The following is a 25,150-nucleotide window of genomic DNA, read 5'->3' on the forward strand; positions in this document are numbered from 1 at the left end:
GATAGGAGGAATTGAGCAAAAAGGAAAAAGGACTGAAACAATAGTGTGTCATAGATGACAATGCAGTGATTTCCAGGAAGGGGGGAGTACAAATGGGACAAATGGTAATGGGAAAAACTCCAATAAAAATGTTAAAAGAAATAAAGTTCAGACAGATTTTTCATTATAATTTTTTCACGACTATAGATTTTTCTAAAATTGCTACTTTAATATATTCTTTATTTTTATCACTAGAAATTTTTGGTGCCTCTTAAATAATGCACCCAAAATAGGTTCTTCACCTCACCCTAGTCCCTGGCCTACAGGGCTCAGGGGTTAAATTATGATTTTCTCCATTCCCCTTTGCCAGATACTTCCGGATGCCTCGAGTTAGCCATGTGACACCGCTCTGGCCACTTGCATGTAAACAGTTCTGCATACAAAAGACTTGCCTTTGTTGTTGAATTCTGATATGAAACAGATGAGTAAAGAAGTTGGTCAGCGCTGCCTGCCTTCCAATACTGCCAGCAGCCACTCAAACATAAAATACAGACAAAAAACAACAGCCAGTTCCCTGAGGATGAGTGAGCAAATGACTGGGCCTTGCTGACACTTCTAAACCACCCGTGGAGAGACTAATTCCTTCCTTCTAGTTAGGAAACAATAAATTTCCTTGAAATTTAAACCACTATTAGGTCAGCTATCTGTTAATTGCAGCCTGGATATTTCTAATTGATGTTGTAAGCCTAATAGCCAGTCAGCTCTCAGAGTAAGGGTTTATAAATTTCAATGCATTGGTGATTTAAAATATATATTACTATCTCATCTCCGAATTAGTTCCTTCTAGGCAGCAAGAAAAAATGCTAAGTCTAAAGTGGAATGTTATCTAAACTCTTTATATGTTAATTAACTACTGAAATATAAACTCTTGATTTTTCCTACTAAAATAAACATTTGTGATACAAATGTTGTCAACATCAACAGAATCTCAATTTTTATTTTGCTCTTACAACACAGAGTCTGACTGTGTCATTGTCTGAGAGTTAAGGAGGAGAGAATTTTCTTGAAGAGATAAAGAATATCCCAAATGTCCCTTGGGCTACCTTCTTATCCTAGTTTAAATAGCAACAGAATCATCACTGTGGTAAAAAACCTTTCATATAATAACCCAATACACCCATTTTCTGCTTACAGAAATTGAGGCCAACCAGAAAGACAATAAGAGATTTGCTTTACATCAGAGAAGTAATAGCAGAAGAATCACAATGACTTCTAGGAAAACTTGTCCTATACTTGGTCCAGTTTCCTTAGGCCACAAACCAGGGTGATTTCCAGGAGGCCTGGCTCCAATAGGATGTCAAGACACAAGAGCCTTGGCGCGGACACAGAGCAACAGCAGCTTAGGCCAGTATTTTCATACAGTGCTAGAAGCCGAGGGTCCATACCTGGGCTGTGCAATAGGACAGTCATCACCAAGAAATGACTATTTGTATTTTCCTTTTGATTACGTGAAATCAAATAAAATAGAAAAGTCATTATTTCAGTTGCACTAGCAACACTTCAGTGTTCGACAGCTGCAGGTGGCTAATGGCGACCCTATTTGCCAGTATGCGATTTGAGCGTTTCCATCATCACAGAAAGTTCTACTGGCCCTGGCTGGTGTGACTCAGTGGACTGAGCACGGGCCTGTGAACCAAAGGTTTGTGGTTCAATTCCCAGTCAGGGCAAATGCCTGGGCTATAGGCCAGTTCCCAGCAGGGGACTCACGAGAGGCATCCATACATTGACATTTCTCTCCCTCTCTCCTTCCCTTTCCCTCTAAAGATAAATAAATGAAATCTTTTAAAAAATCTTTTTAAAAAGCTTATAAAAAAGGAAGTTCTACTGGACAGTGCTGCTTTACACTAATGGGTCCCCTCATTGCCCCTTTTCTAGTTGCAGGCATGAGAAGTAAAAGACCGCCGGTAGAAAACCAGCCCTGAAAGGGAAGAGGGAGGGTTGTACGCATTACAACCCAAGGTACTGTGGCTGGCTAAATGAACCCCCTCCCATTTTCTCTCTCTGGTTCTGATAGCTGCTAATTCCAAGACGTACTATTATCTCTCTTTTACATTTATTTATTTTGAATCTATTGTTGTGACATTGGTTAGTAAAATTATGTAGGCTTCAGGTGTACGATTCTATAATACACCATCTTTATATCATACTGTGAGTTCACCATCCCAAGTCAAGTCTCCTTCCAAATAACACAAATCAGCACTTCTCAATGTGATGACATTGTCTCAAAGCACATGTTACTCAGAAATATTTTCCTCCAGAGATTACTCATTGGGCAAGGGCAGTATTTAAAGAGGAAGCTGTCTATATAAAGCATCTCTCTAACATCAAGTCAAACTGCATTACTGGGGGTTTTATCCTCTAAAATAGCTTGGGGGGAAAACTTCAGTGATTAAACAGTTTCCATGGTGGGTTTTCATTACAGACCAGAATATTTTGGACTTTAGGTAGCTTTCGGATACACCCAGTTACTCGTTGTACTAAATGTTGCATAACACATTATTCGTAATTGCCTTTCTCATGGTAAAGTTCTCGCATGTTTGGCCTTAGTGCTTAGGAAATGTGGCAAACTTCGGCTACTTCCTAAGCAGTCTGATTACTGGACCCTACGTTCTGGACAAGCCCCTGCTTCTCCGATACAGTTAGAAGCTACATAATTTTTAAAATTAGCTTCACTGAGGTATAATGTAGATATAATTACATTTGCCAACTGAAATTCAGCAACTTTTAACAAACGTATAAACCTCCTCAATCACGATATAAAATATTTTCATTAACTTATGTTTTCTCCCAAACCCTTCCAGTGACATTGTTCCCTCGCCCTGGACCCAGGCAAACAGTGGTAGGTATTCTGTTACTTTTGTTTCATCTTGTACAGAATTTCACATAAAGTAATAATAAATAATTTGTAGTCTTGTATCTGGCATCTCTCACTTAGCATAATTCTCCGAGGATTCATCCCCTTTCTTGCCTGTACGTAGTTTCCTTTTACTGTCCATACATTCCATGTTACACAATTAATTGGTGGGCTTTCCATTCCCCATTTCGGGTAGAATAAATGAAGCTGTTGTGAATCATTGGGTAGTAATTCTTCTGCAGATATTATTTAACATTTCATTGCCCTTGAGCAAATTCCTAGGAGGGGAGTTTGCTGGGATTTAGGGCCAGTGTAGGTGTAACTTCTGATTCAGAAGTGGCTGCACCACCTTAAATTGCCAACAGCAAAGCGTAAGAGGTCCAGTTCTCCACATTCTTGCCAGTGTTTAGTATTATCAGACTTTTTAATTTTAGTCACACTGCTGCACATAGAGAGCTCACCATGGTCATCATTAGTATTTTGTAACCTATATAAATCTCTAGTCCATTTTTTAAAATTTGGATTATTTATTTTCTTATTAAGTTGTAAGGGTTTATTTCTATATGTGGACACAAGACCTTTAGCAGACATAGGTTTTATAAATGTTTTCACATAGCATCTGGCTTGCATTTCCATTTACTCAATGGTGTCTTTGAATAGCAAATGTTTTTAATTTTGCTGTGGTCCAATTCATCAGAATTTTTATATGCTTTTTGTTTCTTTGCCTAATCTAAGGGCACAGAAATTTTTTTCACAGGTTTTTCCTTCAGAGGATTAATGTAGACCTTTAGGTCTATGATCCATTTCAGCCACTTTCGGCATAGAGATGCCCAATTCCTCCAGAACTACCTGTTGAAAGGGTCATCATTTCCTCACTGAATTACCATGGCCACTTTATTTAGGATTAACTGACAATATGTGCGGGTCTAGTTCTAATCTTTGTTTTCTGTTACATCGAATCATATGTTTACCCCTGTGGAAATACTTCATTATCTTGAATTCATGCACTTGAAATATTCTAACACTGATCTTCTTTCTCAAAATATTTTCAGCTTTTTCAAATACTCTGCATTTCCATATGTTTTAAAAACAGCTTTTCATTTTATATAATAAAAACAGTAAACGTTTTATTGGATTGATATAAACCTATTGATTGCAATTCATGTGGTACAGCTGTGACACATATGGTACAGATTAGTATTCTCTGTAATGTTTTGTTGTATTCAATGCTCAACTCCTACACATATCTTGTTAAACACATCCCTATTTCATATTTATGATACTACTATAAAGGATATAATTTAATTTCAATTTCTAAGTATTAGTTGATAGTATATCACAATGTAACTGAGTATTTTACATTCACTATATATCTTGAAATCATAAATTCACTTGTTAGTTCTAATACTTCTTTTTTAAATTTTAATTAGGATATTCCATACCGATAATCTTGTTTACCAAGAAGAGCTGTAATTCTTCCTTTCCAAGCTGCATGCCATCTACTTGTTCATCATATTACTTTTATTAAAATTTATTATTTATCTACCTATCTATCATTACTGCTCAGAGTGGCTAGTACGGTAACTAAAAGCACTCAGAGTGGTAAGAGTAGACACCCATGTGTGGAAAGCACACAGCCTTCAAACATCCACCACGAAGCATCATGTTAGACTGAGTTTTTAAAGAAGCCTTGTCACGTAGCATACCTCTACTCCTAGTTTTCATCCTGAATGTGTGCTAAAATTCATTCAATGGCTCTCTCATAAGTAAAAAAGATATTTTTACTATATGTATTGAGATAAGTATTTTTTAAAGTATAGTTAGTACGTTGATATACACTGATTGATTTTCAAATGTTAAACCTTTGAAATCCCATGCAATGCTGGAATTTGGGGTAAAGATCGACTGGATATAACATATTCTTGTTTTTATAAATTGCTGGATTCAACTGATAAAATTATATCAAGACGTTTTGTGTCTACATTTGTGAGAGTTACTGGTCCATAGTTTTATATTTTGGAATGTCTTGTCTGGCTTCAGTGAAAGAGTAGTGATGTCTTCTTCAAGAAGCTGAGAGGCGCCCCATGCTCTTCTACACTGGAAGAATACAAGTAGTATTTTTCCCTTAAACATTTGGACTAGAAATTTTCTTTGTTGAAAAGATTTTAAACTACAAATTTAATTTCTTTAATAAATACAGAATTAGTTCAGTTATTTTTCTCTTCTTAAATGAATTTGGATATACCTGTGTCTTCAAAAATTTGTCCATTTTACCTAAGTTGTCACATTTATTGACATAAGTTGTTCATTGTTTTCTATTATTATCCTTTCTACTTCCGTAGGTTCTATAGTGATGTCTCATTCATTCCTAATATTGATAAATGCATCTTCTCTTTTGTTCTGAATCAACATGGATACACGCTTATTGATAGTATTGACCTTGTTTAGTTTCGGTGATCTTCATTAGGTTTTTTCCATTTCACTGACTTACTCTCCTCATTGTTTTTCTTTCTTCTGTTTACCATAAATTTAATTTTCTTTTTCTTTTTTATTTTCTTAAAAAACATTCCAAAATCATTGTAATGGATTTTCTCCACCACTAATATAAGCAAATAACACTATAATTTTTTTAAAGCTCTGCTTTGGATAATACTGAAATTTGGATTAGGCTGTGCTTTTGTCTTTCAGAGGGAAATATTTTAGAATTTCCCTTTTTAAATTTTTATTTTATTTTAATTGTTGTTCAAGTACCATTTTCTGTCTTTATCCCCATCAGAATTTCCCTTTTGATTTGTTCTTTGACCTATGAGTCATTTAGAAGTATATTACTTGAAGACCAAAATAATTTTCTGTATGTCATTCTGTTATTGATCTTTAGTTGGGTTCTGATGTACTTACGGATCAGATAGGCATGATTTCAATCCTTCTAAATGTACTGAGACTTGATTTATGCTGGCTTATGTTTGTATTTCCTATTACTGTGCTATGTCTTGGAAACTACTTCCAGTGAACGGAGGCAATCATAGGACTCATTGATTTCCTTTCTTTAAATAATCACAGTCCTGCTCTGCTCTCTGTCTGCTCTACATCAGCTGAAAACTTTCCAATATTTTTTCTGATTGTCTTATTTAAAGGAAGACAGCGAAGTGAGTCAAGCCCCTTTTTTCCCCATCATGGCTAGATGGTAAAGTTCCCTATATCATTTTTCCATTTAAAAAAAAAAACAATCATTGGTTTACCACATCTTGGTTAAACAAGAGACAAATTTAATAGAAGCTCTCTGGAAATCTGTATACAATATCCAAAGTTAGGACTAGATGTTACGGTTTAAAACTCTTATGGGAAAAAAATTCACACATTCATATATTCTACATATGAATACATTGTTTTTCATTTTTAGTCCCAAAATGAACTAATTTGGGTTTCAAATTTATACCTTAATCCATGGATTTTTCATCTAAGATTTGGTGTTCCCACTGTGAAATGGAGGATTTATGATTTCCATTCTGGGCCTTTATTTTTGTAGATACGATTTTTTTTAGTAGGGCTGACCTTTTGAATTTAAAAAATAAAAGCATTTAAATGAGTTCTAAATTTGAATGAGTCATGCTTTAATTTATCCTAGCCCATTTTTTGAATTTAGAAAATGTTTAAATCTGGCTTGAACTATCCATGCAATGATTTGAGATTTTTCCCTTTAACCCCACAAATGAGAAGTTGCCAACAAATATTTGCATTATACAGTGATTAACATTAAATCCCAGACAAAAATCATGAAGAATGAATATTCAAATTTCTCATTCACTTTATGACTGCTAGTTTTTCAAATTACTGTGCCTCAGAATGTTCAAAAATTGCAAATAGTGTTATACAATTTCATTTAAGCTCAAAGTCAGCTATTTTTAATGTTGGCTATAATCACATCTTGAATTATACTTCTTTGCACTTTCACACATACAAAAAAACACACGCTCTTATTTACCCTACTCGATAATCCTACAAAGTTAGTATTATCATTCTCATTTTTTAAGCAACTTACCCAAGTTCAATTACTAAGTTGCAGGACCAAACCCAACACCTAGTTTCCTGACTATACTTTCCCTCTCCTCCTCAACAGCTGGCTAGTACTGCTTCAGTTACTGGTGCCAAGCCAACTTCTGAGCTTTCTCTTTCTAGAGGTAGAAACCTCTTACAATATTATTTCTTAAAGATCACTAGGGCAATTCTCTTTTTGGCCATCAGTCAAGGGATATTCATATTCAAAATATGCTGCACATGTCCATGATAATCTAAAGTATCTGACAGATATTATTCTGCCCAGTGGAGTCCATCTTAGCTTAGAAACTCCTCTCCCATTAGCAAAGTAATATCAGCCTCCTGCTTTCTCGTCTTTAGAGCCAAGTCTCCGGATTTTAGCCTGCTAGGCCACTGCAAAGGAAACATCTTCTTCACGGGGCTTCCAGGATATCTCTGACTCCCCTTTCTCCATTGTATTTGCTCTCTCATCTCTCCAACCTCTATGCCCTGAATGGCTTCAGGGCTCACTCAGTACACCTCTTCTCTTTTCCCTCTACATGCTTTCCCCTAGAAACTTCATCCGGTCTATGGCTTTAAATAGTATCTATATATTAATAATTCCCAAATGCCCACATTCAGCCAAGAACTCCACATGTGCACACGCAGTTGACTACTCATCATTTCCACTTGGAAGTCAAAGAACCATTTCACAGTTGACACATCCAAAATGGAGCCCCTGATACCCCTCCAAATGTAACTAACTCTCTTATGGTCTTCCTCGTCTCAGTAAACACCACCTCCACTCTTCCAGTTGCTCAAATCAAAAGCCTTAGAGTCAGCCTTGCCTGTTTCTTTCTCTTAAAAGTACATATGCAATCTAAAAAGAAAAACTTTGAACTTGATTTCCAAAATGAGGTATATGCATAAAATGAATTCTGTTCCCTGTGTGCACTGATAACACCCTCCTCCAAGCCACCACCATCTCCAGCTTAGATTATTCACTGCCCCCAAACTGGTCTTCCCGCCCTGCATCCTACCCACCTACCTGTTGTTCAGTCTATCCTAAGCACAGCAGCCAGGGTGACCCTTTTCAGTCATGTTGCATTGTTCCTCTGCTCAAAATCTTCCAGTTGCCCATCTCGACCAAGATAAAAACCAAAATTCTAAAAGGCCCTATAGGACCTGGCCCCCATTAGCCTTTTTTACCCTGTCTCTATTACTGTCTTCTGAGGTTCACTCAATTCTGGTCATCGTGACCTGTTTGCTGCCACTCAAACCTGGGAAGCATGGCCCTACCTCAGGGCCTTTGCACTTGCTCTTCCCTCTACCTGGAACACTCTCTCCTCAGTTATCCACATGGCTTGCCTCCTCACATCTTTTAAGCCCCCACTCAATGGGTCCTTTGTAAAATCTCAATCCAGCCAGAAGAGCAGAAGCCAACTTAGGTAGCTCAAATAAAGAAAATTCAACAGAGGGAACTGGTTGTAAAGGTATTCTAAGAACTCACAAAGCAAACAAATGAAGGATGGGGCCAGGGAGACCCAAAGGAAGAGAGCATGACATACAGAGTAAGCAGCTGCTAACAAGCTGGGCTGGAGCCCACAACCCTTCCCTGTGCTGTGCTCTCCTCCAGCTGTGAGTCCAGCAGGAACTTCCAAAAAGCCCCGCCTCTGCCCTACAGCCCTCAACCATGCGGTTGGAGGCATAAATGTGACCTCTCTTCCTCCAGGCTCCTCAGTAACTGCTGGTTCCTAACATCCACACATCCTAATAGGTACCCAGCTGGCACGGGAGCCTGAGAAATTCTTCTGATTCCCTGCCCAGTTGCACAGAGAATAAAAAGGGTTAAGTGTGGGGCTGAGAGGTAACAGGGAAATGTCTGGCATACCTGGTTCCCCTGACAAAAACTGGAAGGCCCTCCCCCACTCAACACACTCCCTGCTTTGTAGTTGTTCTCAGCCCTTATCACTACATAGCCCACTCTATATCATAGTATCTAATATGGTCTGTCTCCCCTGATAGAACGCAAACAAAGCGTGGGTGGAGAACCTTTTGTGCTTACTGGGGCCACCCCAGTGACTGAAACCATCTCCGGCACATAACATACACTCAGTAAACATCGACTGAATAGTCAATGAACTGGACCTCTGCTTTTATCATCAAACAAGCAGAAGCTAAAGCATGCTGTGTGCTGAAGCCAGGGAATACGATGGCAAAAAGTCAAAGCTACAAATGAGAACGACAATTTTTAGTTACCTTCTGAGAGCTACAAGGAGCACTCTGTTAGCCATGCCTGGTATCAGAGTCTGGCCTCATTGATTCCAGTTAACAGGGTGTGCAGCCTACGTGCTCAGGGTGCTTTCAAGGTAGGAATGGTCAAATTGCTTTCCTGCAACTTGTTATCCTGCTGATTGGGGGGATCTATTCATTTTGGCATTTAACACATGTCACTGAGCTCTTAATGATGAAGGAGAATGCCTCCTGCCTCATGCAAAACATGTGACCAGCCCCGAGTTACATGCAGGAAATGGGAAAGCAAAGAGAAATCAAATGTAACTCCTCCGAAAGCTACAGTCAACCTCTGGCCCTTTCTTCACTCAATAACAAAACACCTCCTGGAAAATCAAAAGTTAAGGTGTTGATTCCATTAGTAAACAAGCTAAATTAGATTCAAAAACCTCGCTGGAGTCTTTTCTTTGTGACACTGGTATAACAGAAAAACCTCAGCACTGGTGTGCGCTGGAGCCGGCCTGATGCTTTGTCTCTCTAATGTAACCATGGCTGCTCACCTTGCCTTCGTCCTCAAAGACGGAGGCCATGAATCCAACAAAAACGCTGCCTAATTAAAACTTGATCCACCTTACATTTGATCTCCGACTCTTTCTTTATACATAAAATAAGGACAAGATTTTTATCTACCTTCAGTGTGAGAAAGATAAATTACCCGTTTAATGCTTAGAAAGACTATAACGTGCTTAAAGATAAATAAAACAAAACAGCACACCATTTGAGGCCAAATGAAATGAATGTTGTAAATCAGAATCCTGACATTACCTTTACAAAATTTTATTCCCAATTTTAATGCAATCACATTGAACTACTTCCTTTATAAAGTATTTTACTTGTAGTCAGTCTTTTGATTGACAGAGCAATCAAAAAATGAAAGTTTTATCTTAAGATAAAATACAGATGTTCATTCACAAATTATTTTACTAGTGGCCCTTGAACTCAAAGTAATGCAAAAGTTACTGATAATACTCAAAACTCAGTAAATCACTATTTACAAAAAACATAAAACAAGGTTGGTCTTAGGTTATGTCAGGCAAAGACCAACAACAACATCAAAGCACAACGCAGGCCCAGGAACCAGCCACGCACTGAATAATGCACAGAGGTGTTAAAAGAGAATGCAGTATAAAATCACTAACACCACTATGCATTTATGAATAATCATGATATAGCTACATTAAAAATTGAAACACAGTATCTTTTTTAATATTCTACTTTTTTCAGATAGCAAACTACAACAGACTTTAAAATCAAAAACATACTCCCAAATGCAGTGTTTATGTCAAAAAAAACAGGCAGTGTGCAAGAACCTTAGCTGCTTCACTTGCAAACTGGTTTGAACAATCTGCCCATGTGATTTTGACATTATACTATATGAAACATGCAGTCATGTGCATAACAAAAGTCAATATATTCATGGAACAACAGACTTTTTAAGGATCCAAAATATGCTTTTCTTCCCCAACTCACAGAAGAAAAATTCATCCCCTGTTATAAAACCAAAAAGAATCAACTTGGTTTATACAAATTTACAGAAAGAAGCACTGAATTCAAGACTGTTTTCAATAATTAGTGGTATATTGCTATACTTTAATCTGATTTATATAAAATATTAAAATCAATTTCATACCCTCTATTATTAATTAAAATATATTTCCTATTCTTCCATGTAGAAAATAGGCCACTGTCATACAGGCGTATACACGTGTGAGTTATAAAGGTCAAATGACAGCTCTGAAATAGATTAACACGATGAAGTCCTAGAAACAATTTTAATCAAGGTTTACATATTTGAAGACTTTGAACTCTCACGAGAACCCCAGAAACCATCTACCACAGCTCTGGCTGTGATGATGAGGGTCCTAGAAACTAGGGAAGAAATCCAACCAGGGCCAGGACATCACATGACTGTCTGGGCCACTGAACACCAGACAGCCGACACCCAGAGAGGAAATGCTGTACCATGGGACAGGCATGGTCACGTGGGACATTCATGGGGCCACAGGACAGGTAGGGAGCCATGGGACTTGCTTGGGGGCATGGGACATATATGGAGCCATGGCACAGAAATGGTTTCTTGGGGCTCCTTCTAGTGCCTCCATCATTGTTTTCTAGAAGGCTAGTTCACTTTGCCTTTGAGGGTAATAGCAGCTGCCCAGGCTACAGTTTCTCCAGCCCAAAGAGGAGCAACAGGAACTATGAGGAAGTGAAGTGAAGAACAGTAAAAGGCAGAACAAAGGGGAGGTTGGCAGTTAATGGGGCAAAAGGAAATGTGTACGTGGCCACCTTACAAACTGGTAGAAGACAGCCTCTCGGAACTGGCAGAGGCTGCGGTCCCCGAAAGTTAACACAAAGAAGAGTCCATGAAACATGTCAACACTCAGCAAAATAATGACAAATATACAGTGGAATATAATAACATGATTCAAAAGAAAAATACAGGATCCATGAAAAATAATTATTCATCCTGTGGTACCAGACTTGAAGCCAAGTTTAGGATCCTATGTTAAAACCTTTCAGTCATGATTCTTTCAATCACCTTTGACTCCATGTGGGGATAAATGCAACTATTTAAATTCAAGGGACAAGTCCTGCCCCAGTGACGGCCCAAGCTAGAATACCCATTTTGATTCCTTCAGATGCCCTTCCCAAGATCTGGGGCCAATTGTTTCTAATCATTTATCAAGCGTCCATATAGATCTTCCAAAATAAGTTCCAAAACAATTCTCAGGCCAATCAATGATGCTGACACAGGAAGACACTCAACAAGAACACTAAAGAGCCAGAGATAAAGATCTCAGGGACCTAAGATTGGCATTAATAGTGCCCTACCTGATACTATAGGCAGGAGTGATTTCAGGCATTAATACTAAGTGCTGCCAGCGAACACACTCCAAAGCGAACACACTCCAAGAGAGGCCTCCAAATTAATCACAATAGTAAGACTCCAAGGCAAAGGATGCCTGAGTGTGGCATGACTCACCCCACCAGTGGTCTTCCTCTGTACTCAATGTATTAAATAAAACTTCTCCCCATAAACCAATTCCCATAACTGGAACACGCTCTCCAGATAGCTGGGTAAACTTTAATCAATAAACAAACCAAAGCAGAATATGGCGCTATCACCTGAGTGAACATTAAACATTTAAAACTCATTTCAGAGATCGTTATGAGATTTCAGTAAGCATGCTGAGAAACACGCTGTCCTGCCGGATCACTATCCCCCCCCCCTCTTTATTGAAACGGACATTTAAGCAAATGACAAGGCCATTAAATGTGAATGGTGCATCTCTAATGGGCCAGGGTGTTTCAGCAGCCCCTGCACAATCCAGGATAAATATTCCAGAACACGCAGTCGGGGAGTAACTCGGCAAACACAGTAAGCTGTTAGAGCGCGTTGAGCAACAAACTCTGCCGGACAGGAAAAGCCCGCAATGGCAGGTATTGTACTGAGGCTGAGAAAAAATGGTCCCGCCAGCACCTTGATTGCATCTTGCCAGGTAAATGGAATCAAGACTTCAATAAGGGAGGGGTGGAGGGAGGATGAAGAGGATAAAAAGGTCAAATGCGTGGTGACGAAAGGTGACGATACTCTGGGTGGTGAGCTCACAATGCAATGTGCAGATGTTATATTACACAAGTGTACACCCAAAATTTATATAATGTTATTAATCAATGTTACCCCGATGAATTTAATTTTTTTAATTTTAAAATAAATAAAATGTCTTAAAGAACACTTCAATAAAATACGCTTTGCTATTACATTAAGACATTACTATTGCATCTGGTTCACTTCACTAACAGCCTGTTGGGCAGAGCGCCTCCACTGTTTTCCCACTAAATCATGAAGTTACAAACATACACAGAAATCAAGATTTTGTAAGTCAAAATTATCCAGTCCTTCTATTGTTTCCCCCTTATCAGTGTTTCATCCTGCTTTCTCAAACTCTCTTGGAGTCCTGTGCTAGAGAAAGAAGTGGACATGGAGGTTAGTGGTGCCCACTCGCTCAGCTGTAACAAGGGCCACTTCAAGGACAGCCTGGGCTGTGAGCATCCACAGGGAACCTTTGCGTGTGTGTTTGGCCAAGTTTTATCCCTTCAGAGAAGCACTTCCTTCCTCAAACCCCCACATTCTTGGCCCTCAGCCTGCCTACTCCTCAGCGGAGATGGAGGTTCTCAGGCACTACCTCACTTTCCTGCACCCTGGGCGCCCAGCCACTCCCTCTCCCCTCACTGGAGGTGGAGTCTGCTTCCTGAGAGCTAATCCCCCGCCCCCCCTCCACTGTGCCCTGTGTCCTACTCCTACTCCTACCTACAGCCCAGGACTTTTCCTCACGAATTTTCTCCCCCTCTCCTTCTCTCTTCAGCCTCTTGTGTCACCTGCCTTCTTCTCATCACCATTTAAGGATGATCAAGTAATGCTCTCTTAAAAGCCACCCCCTGTCCTCATGTCCCTGCTGGCTGAGACAATAATTCTCTCCTTTTATATCTATTTCTTTATCCCATACTCATCCCTCCACTCATCAGCATCTAGTTTCCTGCTCTGGCACAGCCATAGACCTGCTCAGCTGAATGCTATTTGTTACGGGCTGAGTTGTGTCCTCCCTAAAGGTACGTGGAAGTCCTAACCTTGGATGCCTGTGAATGTGGTCTTATTCGAAAACAGGGCCTCTGCAGATGTAATTAGTTCAGATACAGTCATGCTGTGTTAGGGCGGGCCCTAAATAAACATGCCTGGCCCTCATTACAACCAGAGAACAGAAAGACACAGATGCACAGAGAGGCTGTGTGACTACAGACCCAGAGATCAGAGCGATGAGTCTACATGCCAAGGGATGTAGTCAGTGAATCACCAGAAGCTACGAGAGGAAAAGAAGGACTCTCCCCTGAAGCCTTCAGAAGAAATGCCTGCTGACACCTGATTCTGGACTTCTGGCCTGCAGGACTGTGACAGTTATCTCTGTTGTCTCGAGCCACCCAGTTTGCAGCACTTCCGTACAGAGGCCCTAGGAAACTAATGCACCAGTGCTCACAAAATTTCTGCCAGGGTGACCCTCGTACCAGTTTGCTAAGAACACAGGCCTTGCAGTGTGAAATCAGGGCAGTACAAGGCAAAACCGATGAGTTCGTCACTCCACCTCCTGGCCTGCATCTTTCTTAAACTCTGCATCACTGAATAGTCCAATGGCCGCCTTCCTCTTGAAAAGTCCTTCCTTCTTCGTTCTCATGATGCCTTGTTCTCAACTAGAAAATTCCACCTGGTGGCAGGTAAACACTCAGCTTTTTCCATCTAAAATTGCCACATCCCTCAAACCTGCTTCCCCATCTTTATTCCATATGGAATAAATAGTCAAGATCCTTGGAGTCATTCTCTGTGCTTCCTTCTCCCCCTCTATCTACTAAATCATCAATTTTTAAAAAGCCTTCAAATCCATAGAGTCCACTCATTCTTCCCATTTCTGCTACCGCTCCCTCAGCCCAGTTCTTCATTACTGCTCCCTCTGACCACAGCAGCAGCCTCAGAATGGGGTCTCCCTGCCACCCCGCTGCCATCCTCCAGGCTGAGCCTGTCCAGATAACACGGGGGACTTTTCAAGATGCCTTCCAACACCTTACATTATGGAACCCCATTGACCACTTTAGCCTCACCTCCCTCTATGCCCTCTCTAGAACTTAGACTAGGATTTCATGACTCACTGTACACGACCCTGGCAGAATACCATGCTCCCCTCCCTCCCTTTAGGACCAGGGCCTTGGTTCTTCTCCCCCTGAACTCCTCCCATTTTATGAGATTCACAAACGCCTTCTGATCATCATTTGGGACTCGGCTCTGGCATGGCCTCATCCTGGAAACCTTCCTTAACCACACTCCTTCGGCCTGGGCTGTCTGGTTCAGATGCCCCTCTCCTAGGATCCCACAGCCTCCAGCAATGACACCCATTAGGACCCTTAATAAAATGTCATACAGTGATCCTTTTGGTTTACATTCCTAAAGGTATTCTAAAATCCTAAGAGAGACTGTATTTTCTGCCTTTATCTCTTCAACATTTAACAGAGACACTGGTCCATAACAGGCACCAATTAAATGTTTGTTGTTGCAGTCACTCCTAATTAAAAACATGCAAATTAAACATAAGCTGAGATTCCATTCATGAACTATGAGGTCAGCCCAAATTGCAAAACCTAATAGCATACTCTGCTGGAAGATTGGAGGGAAACAGATACTTGTATCCAGGGAAATGAGAATGCAACAGGATACAGCTTTCGTGAATGGAAATTGGGCAAGATCTAGCAAACCACACATACGTTTACCTTTTGACCTAGTAATCCCATTCTAGGAATGTCTCCCAATGGTACTCTTGCAAAAATATGAAAAGTTGTTTGCAAGACATGCTACTCATTGCAATAGTATCCCTGATCAGAAGTGACAGAAAATAACCTAAACTACGTTCATCACACAGAAGAGCGCTATGTGGCTATAAAAAGAAATGACATAAATCTATACTACTAGAGAGCAGCCTCCAGGATATGTCATTATATCAAAAAATGTTACACAGAGAAAAGTTTGTATGTCTATAGCCTTTTATCTAAGAAAGGGGGGCAAGAATATTGCGTGTGTGTTTGTATTTAAAAAGAAGCATGAACCATAAACTATAAGTAAAACATTAGCTAGAAGCAGAGAGAGTAAACAAGAGAGAGGAAACAAGAGAAAGAAAAGAGAGAGGAAAGCTAGTTTCCTTGAATACCCTTGTCTCATGAATTTGACTTTGAAGCAATACATAATAATGTAATGCAAATTTTTTAAATCTCTAAAAATTAAAAGCAAAATTCAACAAAAGTAACTGGGATTTGAGTTGGCATAACCGTCTAACAGGAAATTATTTCAAGTGATTTCAAGGCAGTAATTTTGCTTTAATTTCCCAATGAAATTTATACCTGACAACTAAGAGAAGAAAATCATTTTACAGAATTATTTTTTCTTTGGAATTTTGTCTGCTTGATGTGACAATGGTATTGTGAATTCTCTTTCTTTGATAGTCATAAATTGAAATTGTATAGATAAAATCTCTTCAAGTAGCTTCAGAATAATTTGGTGGGTGTGGGGTAGACCATGAGTGGGGTTTAGCAGAAAAAAGGTGGCCATCAATTAATAAATGCAGGGTCTGGGTATTCCTTAAACTATTTTTTCAATTTCTGTACATATTTAAAATTTTTCATGATATGAAGTTTAAAAAGTAACAAAGCATAAAAAGGTTGGCTCTGGCCAGGTGGCTCAGGCAGTTGAACTGTCATCTCAATGCACCAGGGTTTTGGGTTCGACCCCTGGTCAGGGTGCGTCCAGGAGTAAACCAGTGAGTGGATGGATGGACGGAGCAACACACCAATGTCTGTCTCTGTCTCTCTCTTTCAAATCAATAAACTAAAAAAACTTTAAGCATAAAAGTATTGGATAGATTATTAAAATACAATGACTAAATAATTATGGTTAGCTTGATAATATAACTGAGTTCACTGTGACAAGAACAAAGACATTTATTTTTTTCCTGAACACTGAATGCCAAGGGTAAAAAAAAACATAAATAAACTTGGATTAATGTAAACATAAATGAATGAATATACATACTAATTAATTAACCCTATAGATCTGTGGAGACACCAGAGACATTAAACTAATTCTGTCTGCCACACAATGCCACAGAGAGGCAAAATCACACTTTATGGCAAGAGTAAGGGTTTGTTGGGAAATGCCGAAGTAAAGAAATGTTTGTTTTCTTCTTTTTTTCATTCTCACCTGAGGGTATGTTTATTGATTTTAGAAATCGAGGAAAAGGAGAGAGGGAGGAAGGGGGATGGAGAGAGGGAGAGGGGGGGAAAGAGAGAGAGAGAGAGAGAGAGGGCAACAGCAATTGGTTACCACCTGCACAGGTACAGCGCCAATGAGGAATTGAACCCACAACCTTCTGGTGCATGGGATGACACTCAAACCAACTGAGCCATCTGACCAGGGCTGTTTTCCTTGCTTTTTGGTGTTATTTCTGTGGGTCACATGTTTATCCCCTGGTTCAAATGCCTATTACCCTTCTAGCACCTGTTAAATAAAGGGGGTGTTAATACCAGGACTTTCTTATCAGTGAGAAGCCCGGTCATAGATTCTTCTCCAGATAGTGATCTATTTCTGGATCAAAGTTTTTGCAACTTTGCTCCTATTTTAAACAGTGTCTAAAACAAGGGTCACAGAATAATAGAGAAATAAGCACTGCTATTCCCCATCACTGAGCATGGAAAGTGCACTTAAGCGGTGCCTTCGAATCAAAGTGTGCTCGCCTCTTACCTTTATAGGAAATGACCGGGTGCTCTGCTCGCTGGCACTGAGAGGCGTCTGTTTCAGGCTGGGCGAGTCTCCACCAGCCCAGGCTGGAGAAGAGCCAGGCAATGACACAGGTTCCCTTCATGGTGGGCAGGAGGGTCTGACTCTGCGCAGTTGCCTTCTAACCAGAAGCTCGCCTCCCCGTCATGTGGGAAAAGTGCCTAAAACACACAAAGGACAACGATGGGATGAAAACAAGTTCAGGTTTTCGGGTGGTGGTCTTTTCATAATGTCCTGTCACTACCCTTAAAAACATATAAAATAAAACAAAAAGAGCTCTAAGGGCTTAGACACAAGTGGACGGTTTTCTAGCTGACATGTGAGTGTGTGTGTCNTTCAGAAAACCCACAGCCCTGGAAATGATCTGGAACTACCTAGACGAACTTGATGATGCATGTTTTTAAAATGTTCTCCTAAGTTCCAAACCCCTAGCTGAGACTCTCCATGCAAAATCAGCCAAAATAGGTGGTTGTCAGATCAATGGGAGGAAGGGAAGTCAGGAACACAAGCAGACTCTTGATATTACTACGTATTTACAGATACATTCAAGACAGAAGAACGTTTGAACAAAACCAATAAGATGCACTTGGCAAAATCTAGGCCATGGGAAATTTTGCTCTATAGTACAAAGAACTTAGATTTTTTTTAAAATAATTGATTTGCAAGAGAAGCAACAACAAAAAACAATAAAAGATTAAAAAGACTCAAGAGGTACACCACCAGTCGCAGCAGGTGAACTCCACTGACATTCAATCCACCTGTTACTCAAATGGGTAAGCATCTGTGAGACCATCGGAGGTCTCACAATACTCACCAAATGTCTGGTGCTGTGACAGAATTATTTTTTCTTTGGAATTTTGTCTGCTTGATGTGACAATGGTATTGTGAATTCTCTTTCTTTGATAGTCAAAAATTGAAATAGCATAGATAAAATCTCTTCAAGTAGCTTCAGAATAATTTGGTGGGTGTGGGGTAGACCATGAGTGGGGTTTAGCAGAAAAAAGGTGGGCCATCAATTAATAAATGCAGGGTCTGGGTGTTCCTTGAACTATTTTTTCAATTTCTGTACATATTGAAAATTTTTCATGATATGAAGTTTAAAAAGTAACAAAGCATAAAACGGTTGGCTCTGGCCAGGTGGCTCAGGTAATTGAACTGTCATCTCAATGTGCCAGGGTTTCGGGTTCGACCCCTGGTCAGGATGCGTCCAGGAGTAAACCAGTGAGTGGATAGATGAACGGAGCAACAGACCAATGTCTGTCTCTGTCTCTCTCTTTCAAATCAATAAATTAAAAAAACTTTAAGCATAAAACTATTGGGTAGATTATTAAAATACAATGACTGAATAATTATGGTTAGCTTGATAATATAACTGAGTTCACTGTGACAAGAACAAAGACATTTATTTTTTTTTCCTGAACACTGAATGCCAAGGGTAAAAAAAACATAAATAAACTTGGATTAATGTAAACATAAATGAATGAATATACATACTAATTCATTAATCCTATAGATCTGTGGAGACACCAGAGACATTAAACTAATTCTGTCTGCCACACAATGCCACAGAGAGGCAATCATACTTTATGGCAAGAGTAAGGGTTTGTTGGGAAATGCCAAAGTAAAAAAAATTGTTTCTTCTTTTTTTTATTCTCACCTGAGGGTATGTTTATTGATTTTAGAAATCGAGGAAAAGGAGAGAGGGAGGAAGGGGGATGGAGAGAGGGAGAGAGGGGGGGGAGAGAGAGAGAGAGAGAGAGAGAGAGCGCAACAGCAATTGGTTACCACCTGTACAGGTACAGCGCCAATGAGGAATTGAACCCACAACCTTCTGGTGCATAGGATGACACTCAAACCAACTGAGCCATCTGACCAGGGCTGTTTTCCTTGCTTTTTGGTGTTATTTCTGTGGGTCACATGTTTATCCCCTGGTTCAAATGTCTATTACCCTTCTAGCACCTGTTAAATAAAGGGGGTGTTAATACCAGGACTTTCTTATCAGTGAGAAGCCCGGTCATAGATTCTTCTCCAGATAGTGATCTATTTCTGGATCAAAGTTTTTGCAACTTTGCTCCTATTTTAAACAGTGTCTAAAACAAGGGTCACAGAATAATAGAGAAATAAGCACTGCTATTCCCCATCACTGAGCATGGAAAGTGCACTTAAGTGGTGCCTTTGAATCAAAGTGTGCTCGCCTCTTACCTTTATAGGAAATGACCGGGTGCTCTGCTCGCTGGCACTGAGAGGCGTCTGTTTCAGGCTGGGCGAGTCTCCACCAGCCCAGGCTGGAGAAGAGCCAGGCAATGACACAGGTTCCCTTCATGGTGGGCAGGAGGGTCTGACTCTGCGCAGTTGCCTTCTAACCAGAAGCTCGCCTCCCCGTCATGTGGGAAAAGTGCCTAAAACACACAAAGGACAACGATGGGATGAAAACAAGTTCAGGTTTTCGGGTGGTGGTCTTTTCATAATGCCCTGTCACTACCCTTAAAAACATATAAAATAAAACAAAAAGAGCTCTAAGGGCTTAGACACAAGTGGACGGTTTTCTAGCTGACATGTGAGTATGTGTGTCTCAGTAAGAACCTCTTTTTCTCACAATAATTTTATAAGATAAACCATTCATTACCAAAGGAAAAATGTTCAAGTGCCAGCACTACTGAGACATTGTAATCACCCCTAAGGAATTCCATTTAAGGACAGTGATCATGGACTGGTTTTCCATTGGAACATCGTCTTTTATCTCCTCATGTGAACACAGATCTACCGGTAGAAGCCCTAGGACCCAGCCCTTCTTTATTCATATTCAAAAGACCCCATTTAGTCAGGTCATTACCATTGTCATTCATGAATAAGCTGATAAGAGACCCGACTCTTAAAAATTGCCCATATTTGGTGAATTTATCCTTTGAAATTAATAGATGACCTGCCTGCGAAGTTTCCAGCTAGAGACCAGGTATAAATCAAATGAAACCTACATTGAGCACCCACTGGGTGAGATAAAATTACTATGCTGGAAGTGTTGATACTTGAAAGATTATGAATAATTTAAAAGATTAATAAGCTTTAAAATGAGATAGGCTTGCAAAAATAACTGTAGTGCTGGTTGTTATAAAACTATTTTAAAAAGAAGCAGGAGTGCGGTGGGAGTTGTGAGAGTGGATCAAGGGTGTGTTTGTGGAGGGGCTCACGTTTGAGTTTAATACTGGAGGATAAAGAGGATTTCAACAGACGGAGGTTTCTGGAAGTACATCCCATGCCAAGGGAAGAGGATGAAAAGAGGCCCTGGAGGGGCAAGAGGAAGGAGTAGGCAATGTGTTTTGGGAACAGTTTACCATACTTGACCCCAATGCCAGGGGATATAAAGGGAGATATAGTGGGAAGCAGCTTACAGAGTAGGCTGGGTTAACATTTGGGAGGCAAACTGTACTAAGGTCTAAGTCCTCTATTTTCAGGCAACTAGCTACCATAGCATATTACAAGAAGCATTAGTGAAATTATTCTTACAATGGTGTACATAAGCAATTGGGAGAAAGGAGCACAGAGGTGGAGAGGTTCATCTGAAGCCACTGCAATTGTTCAGAAGAGAAATAAATGAAGCTGTGACTTCAAGTGGTGTCAATGGGAATAAAAATTCAGGCAAATATTTAAAGTGACGTGTTAGAGAAAGTTAAAGAGGGACACAGAGTTTTTGAACTTCCCTCATGAGGTCCATCTATGATCCCTCTCTTGAATCTGGATTGGCTCAACTGAATGCAACAGAATGCATGGTGTGCTGGTTTCCAAGCCCCACCCCTAAGGCTGGCAGTTTCCATTTCCTATCTCTTAGAACATGTTCTCTGGGCACTGAGACCCCAGGTACATTAGTGGGACATTACCTACTAAGCCCAGGTTTCCAGCCATCCCCTCACCAAGGTACCTCATATGTGAGTATACATGCAAGCCATTGAGTGACTCCAGAAAGTATGAGAGCAAATGAGTCACCCAGTTGAGGCCTGCCCAAATGCCTAATGCCCAAAATGTGAAATGAAATAAAAGGATTGTTGTTCTAATCTGCAAACTTTGGGGAAACAGAAAGCAAAGAGGCATGAAAGCACTCAAGACAGAGAATACAAGAAACTGTGAAAATTATAACGCGACTTTGTTCAATTCGATGATCAACAGAAGAATTTTGTTTAGAAAAGAAAATAATCATTTATTTTTGTACATGTTGGGTTTAAGATGCTAAGAGAATACTTAAGGAAAAGCAACAGATCATTGAAAATCCAGACTGGATGCTCAGAAAAAAAAGAAGTCAGAGGCTGCATCTAACGTTTGGAAGGGTTAAGTCACGAGTGTGGTTAAATTCACCAGGGGAAAGCACAAGAAATGAAAGAGAGAGAAGGAGCTAAAGAAAAGTACATGTATTTGTTTGTTTAGAAAGCTGCAATTGAAAAAGTCACCACAGAAAGATGAGAAGGAAATCAAAGATAGCTCACCAAGCAAAAATGGAGGTAGAGTTAGGCTGAAATATAAAAATAACACTTTTTAAAAAGAGACCTGGTCAATTGCATCCCAATGAGGCAGACCAATGCTTTTAGTGAACAGTCAACAATCACCTTGGCAGGGGGTGAGGGTGGGACAGTTTCAACAAAAGAAGAGACAGAATCCACATAGCAAGAAACCAAACATGAATGGAGGGGGCAAAAGTGGATGGCTAACTTGAACGCCAGGTGATCAAAGAAAATTCAATGAACTTAGAGAAGCACAAAACAATCAAAGTCAGGAAAATTTTAATGTGAAGACAACAGATCATTAAATCTGGCTTCTTTTCTGAGAAGTGGTGAGTGGGGAAGAGACCATGGATTTAAGCAGAGAAGAGGTACCAGACAGAAGATAACAAAGGTGTAGAAGCTATTGGAGTCCTAGTAAAGAAAGTGGTCATGAAAGAATGAAAGAGGCCTCATCTTCTAAAGCAGCATGCCTGTGAATATGTGGTGAGATTTCACAAAGAGGAAGAAAAAATTTTAGGATGCAACAGATTTCACAAAGTCTCTGTATTTTGAGTCCCATTAACTCAATGTTCTCATACATAAAAATGTTCAAACTGAGCAGAAAACAAGTGTAGGGACTGCAATCAAGACAAGGCCAGAGTGTGGCTTCTGTAGAAGTGAGAGGTCCTGAGCATGAAGGTGGAGGAAGGAACACAGAAGGAAACTGGGAGCCAGGGGGGCATCTGTCTAATGGGTCCATCATCCCCGCCCAGGCAGAGTGTGCCGTAATGGACAGTGAAGCACTGAAGGCACAGGTGTTGTATTTTTCCTGAGTTATCAAATTAAAGATTAATTTCACTCTTGGAAAAAGTGCCATAGTCTGTCAAACTGTGCCGTGCTCCAGAGCTCCAGTCCAGAGGTAAAGACACAAAGCAACCCTTCTTGTCTTATCCTTCTGATCTGAGACTTAACGTATGAAATGCCATTAAATGACGTATCTTACCAAAGAATAACACTTCTCAGATGTTTTCGATGTAATTTAGTTCGGTTCACAGCAAGGGCATTTGGAGAACCCTCACCCGCCCCCTGGCAGTAGATTACCACTGCCTCATGTCAAAACAAAGCAGCAATAATAAAAGTTAATGCAGGAAAGATAATAAAGTGCCAGTATACCCTCAGAAAGTGTTAGCTCTGTAGCAGGCATGACACCCCACATTGACACCATGCCCAGCACCCACAGTGGTGCCACTGGGCAGCATTCCATCAGGCGATGGAAGAGGACATTGCCCCAGCTTGACCTCCCCAACTGAGCTCAAGCCAACTAAGGACTAAGCAAATTCTCCTCTTGCTTGGTTTTTCAATGTGCCAGGCCCAGGCCTACACAGGCTCCCTCCTGCCACCTGTGGAATGAGTCCAGGGACCAACTGTCGGTCAGAACTAATGTTAACAACAGCCACGGACTCTCACCTCAGTGCTCACATCTTAGCCTCCTGAAGGAAAGGTAGAGAAAAACAACACACATGCCTGAAATGCCCCTTCCTAGATCCGTTTAAGTCTCAGATCAGAAGGATAAGAAGAGATGGGTTTGCTTCATGTGTTTGCCTCTGGACTGGAGCTCTAGGGCACTGCACCGTTTTTCAGACTATGGCATCTTTTTCGGGACTGAAATTAATCTTCTTTAATTTTATTTATTTCCACATCCTGCCCAGGATGTGGAAAGTGATGATTAGAGAAGGAGGAGATGCCACGCCAAGGGTAAGAGCTGCTAAAAATGGGACACGGAGTTCCACAGAGATGAGATGAAATTGCCTGTTTGCCATGAAACGCTAAGGGAAGAACATTTAATGAGAACAGGTGATTTACAGAAGTTTGTAATTTTCAGAATACATAGCATGTTACCTTTTTTCTTAAAATAAAGGTACTAAAAACAATCCTTGTGGTAGGGTGCCAGAAAAGGGTATTCACCACCATTTACAGAGCAGGCTTTTCTGAGCATCCACCACCCTAGGCTAACTACCCCCTGAATAACTGCTCCCTGAGTGCCTTCGCTCTAAGCAGGCTTCCCTCCAAGTAGCAGGCCCCTCCACCCCGGACCGAGTAACTCCAGCTTCCACTGGGATCACTGAGCTCTGGGGGCGTGGTTGTACCAGGGATTTTCAGTGCTAATGTCAGCACTTCTGTCACTTAGAGCCATGTCACTCTTTGCTGTGGGAATTGCTCGCTGCCTTCCCAGCGTCCCTGGGCGGATGCCAGCAGCAGCCCCTCCCCACTTTCGCCAACCCAAATTGTCTCCAGACGCTGCCGACGGCCCCGGTGAGAACCTCCAACTCTTGTGTATCAGTGTACCTCTCCCTCTTTAGAAATTAAATAAGTTATCATCCCTTGAAAGGTTATATTAAAATACACTTATGTACGTCACCCAGCTGAACTGGTATTGAGTCATGTCAGCAAAATTTCAATAAGAATGAAAAGTCATGTTGATTACAACTACATATTTGTTACCTTGGAAAATACGTTATGAAGAAATTTTCAAAGAATTAATTTCAATTAAAGTTGTTGTCATTTCATCCCACAACCTCTGAAAAATTTAAATACATTAGGTGAGCTAATACTAAACAAGTGATTTTGCCAATAGGAAGACTTAGTTCCGCAGATTAATCTGGGCTACAGAATAGAAGCACTCTTTTTGCATTTACTTCAAAACGTCTGAGGCCTTCCTTTCAGCTTCCTGACGTGGGAGGATCTCTCTGTAACTCCATCTAAATAAGCAAAACTCTGTGTGTAAGTGTGTGCGCAATAAATAACATTTCCCATTCACACCCACACCGCAAATGAATAGGCTCTGGGGAACAGAAAATAACTGTTCTTTATTCCTTAGTTTAAAAAACTCTTGTCAGATAAAAAAAGAAATAAAAAAAAGGATGAGTGCTGACACAAGAATTTTTGCTTAGGAAACAAAGCCTAACTACTTATTAATAAAAACAGATCCAAAATAAGCTTAACGTACTTCTTCTCAGAGGAGGCCGGGTTTCTTCTGAGCCTTAGATCTGCTGTAAAGTTGAAGTGGCCCGATCCACTGGTGCATTTCAGAGTTTATAAAGACCAGGACTTCCA

At 40.3% G+C, this 25,150-nt stretch overlaps 1 protein-coding gene and 1 long non-coding RNA gene across 3 annotated transcripts in view; both read right to left on the reverse strand.

Moving 5' to 3' along the window:
- Positions 1-17,725, reverse strand: part of SEMA5A (semaphorin 5A) — a 290,042-nt gene extending 272,317 nt beyond the window's left edge. For both annotated transcript variants that reach the window (XM_037062995.1, XM_037062997.1), the window contains exon 1: positions 17,532-17,725. In XM_037062995.1, coding sequence (XP_036918890.1) covers positions 17,532-17,652 — 121 coding nt within the window. In that variant the 5' untranslated portion in view covers positions 17,653-17,725. The remainder of the gene's footprint in view (positions 1-17,531) is intronic.
- Positions 17,726-19,751: 2,026 nt separating this feature from the next.
- Positions 19,752-25,150, reverse strand: part of LOC118998679 (uncharacterized) — a 151,814-nt gene continuing 146,415 nt past the window's right edge. Inside the window, exon 3 of the long non-coding RNA XR_005068923.1 lies at positions 19,752-19,966. This is a non-coding gene — a long non-coding RNA (uncharacterized LOC118998679). The remainder of the gene's footprint in view (positions 19,967-25,150) is intronic.

The sequence above is a fragment of the Sturnira hondurensis genome, unplaced genomic scaffold (genome assembly GCF_014824575.4).
Source record: "Sturnira hondurensis isolate 20B ecotype Veracruz unplaced genomic scaffold, ASM1482457v3 Scaffold0014384, whole genome shotgun sequence".
NCBI lineage: Eukaryota > Metazoa > Chordata > Mammalia > Chiroptera > Phyllostomidae > Sturnira > Sturnira hondurensis.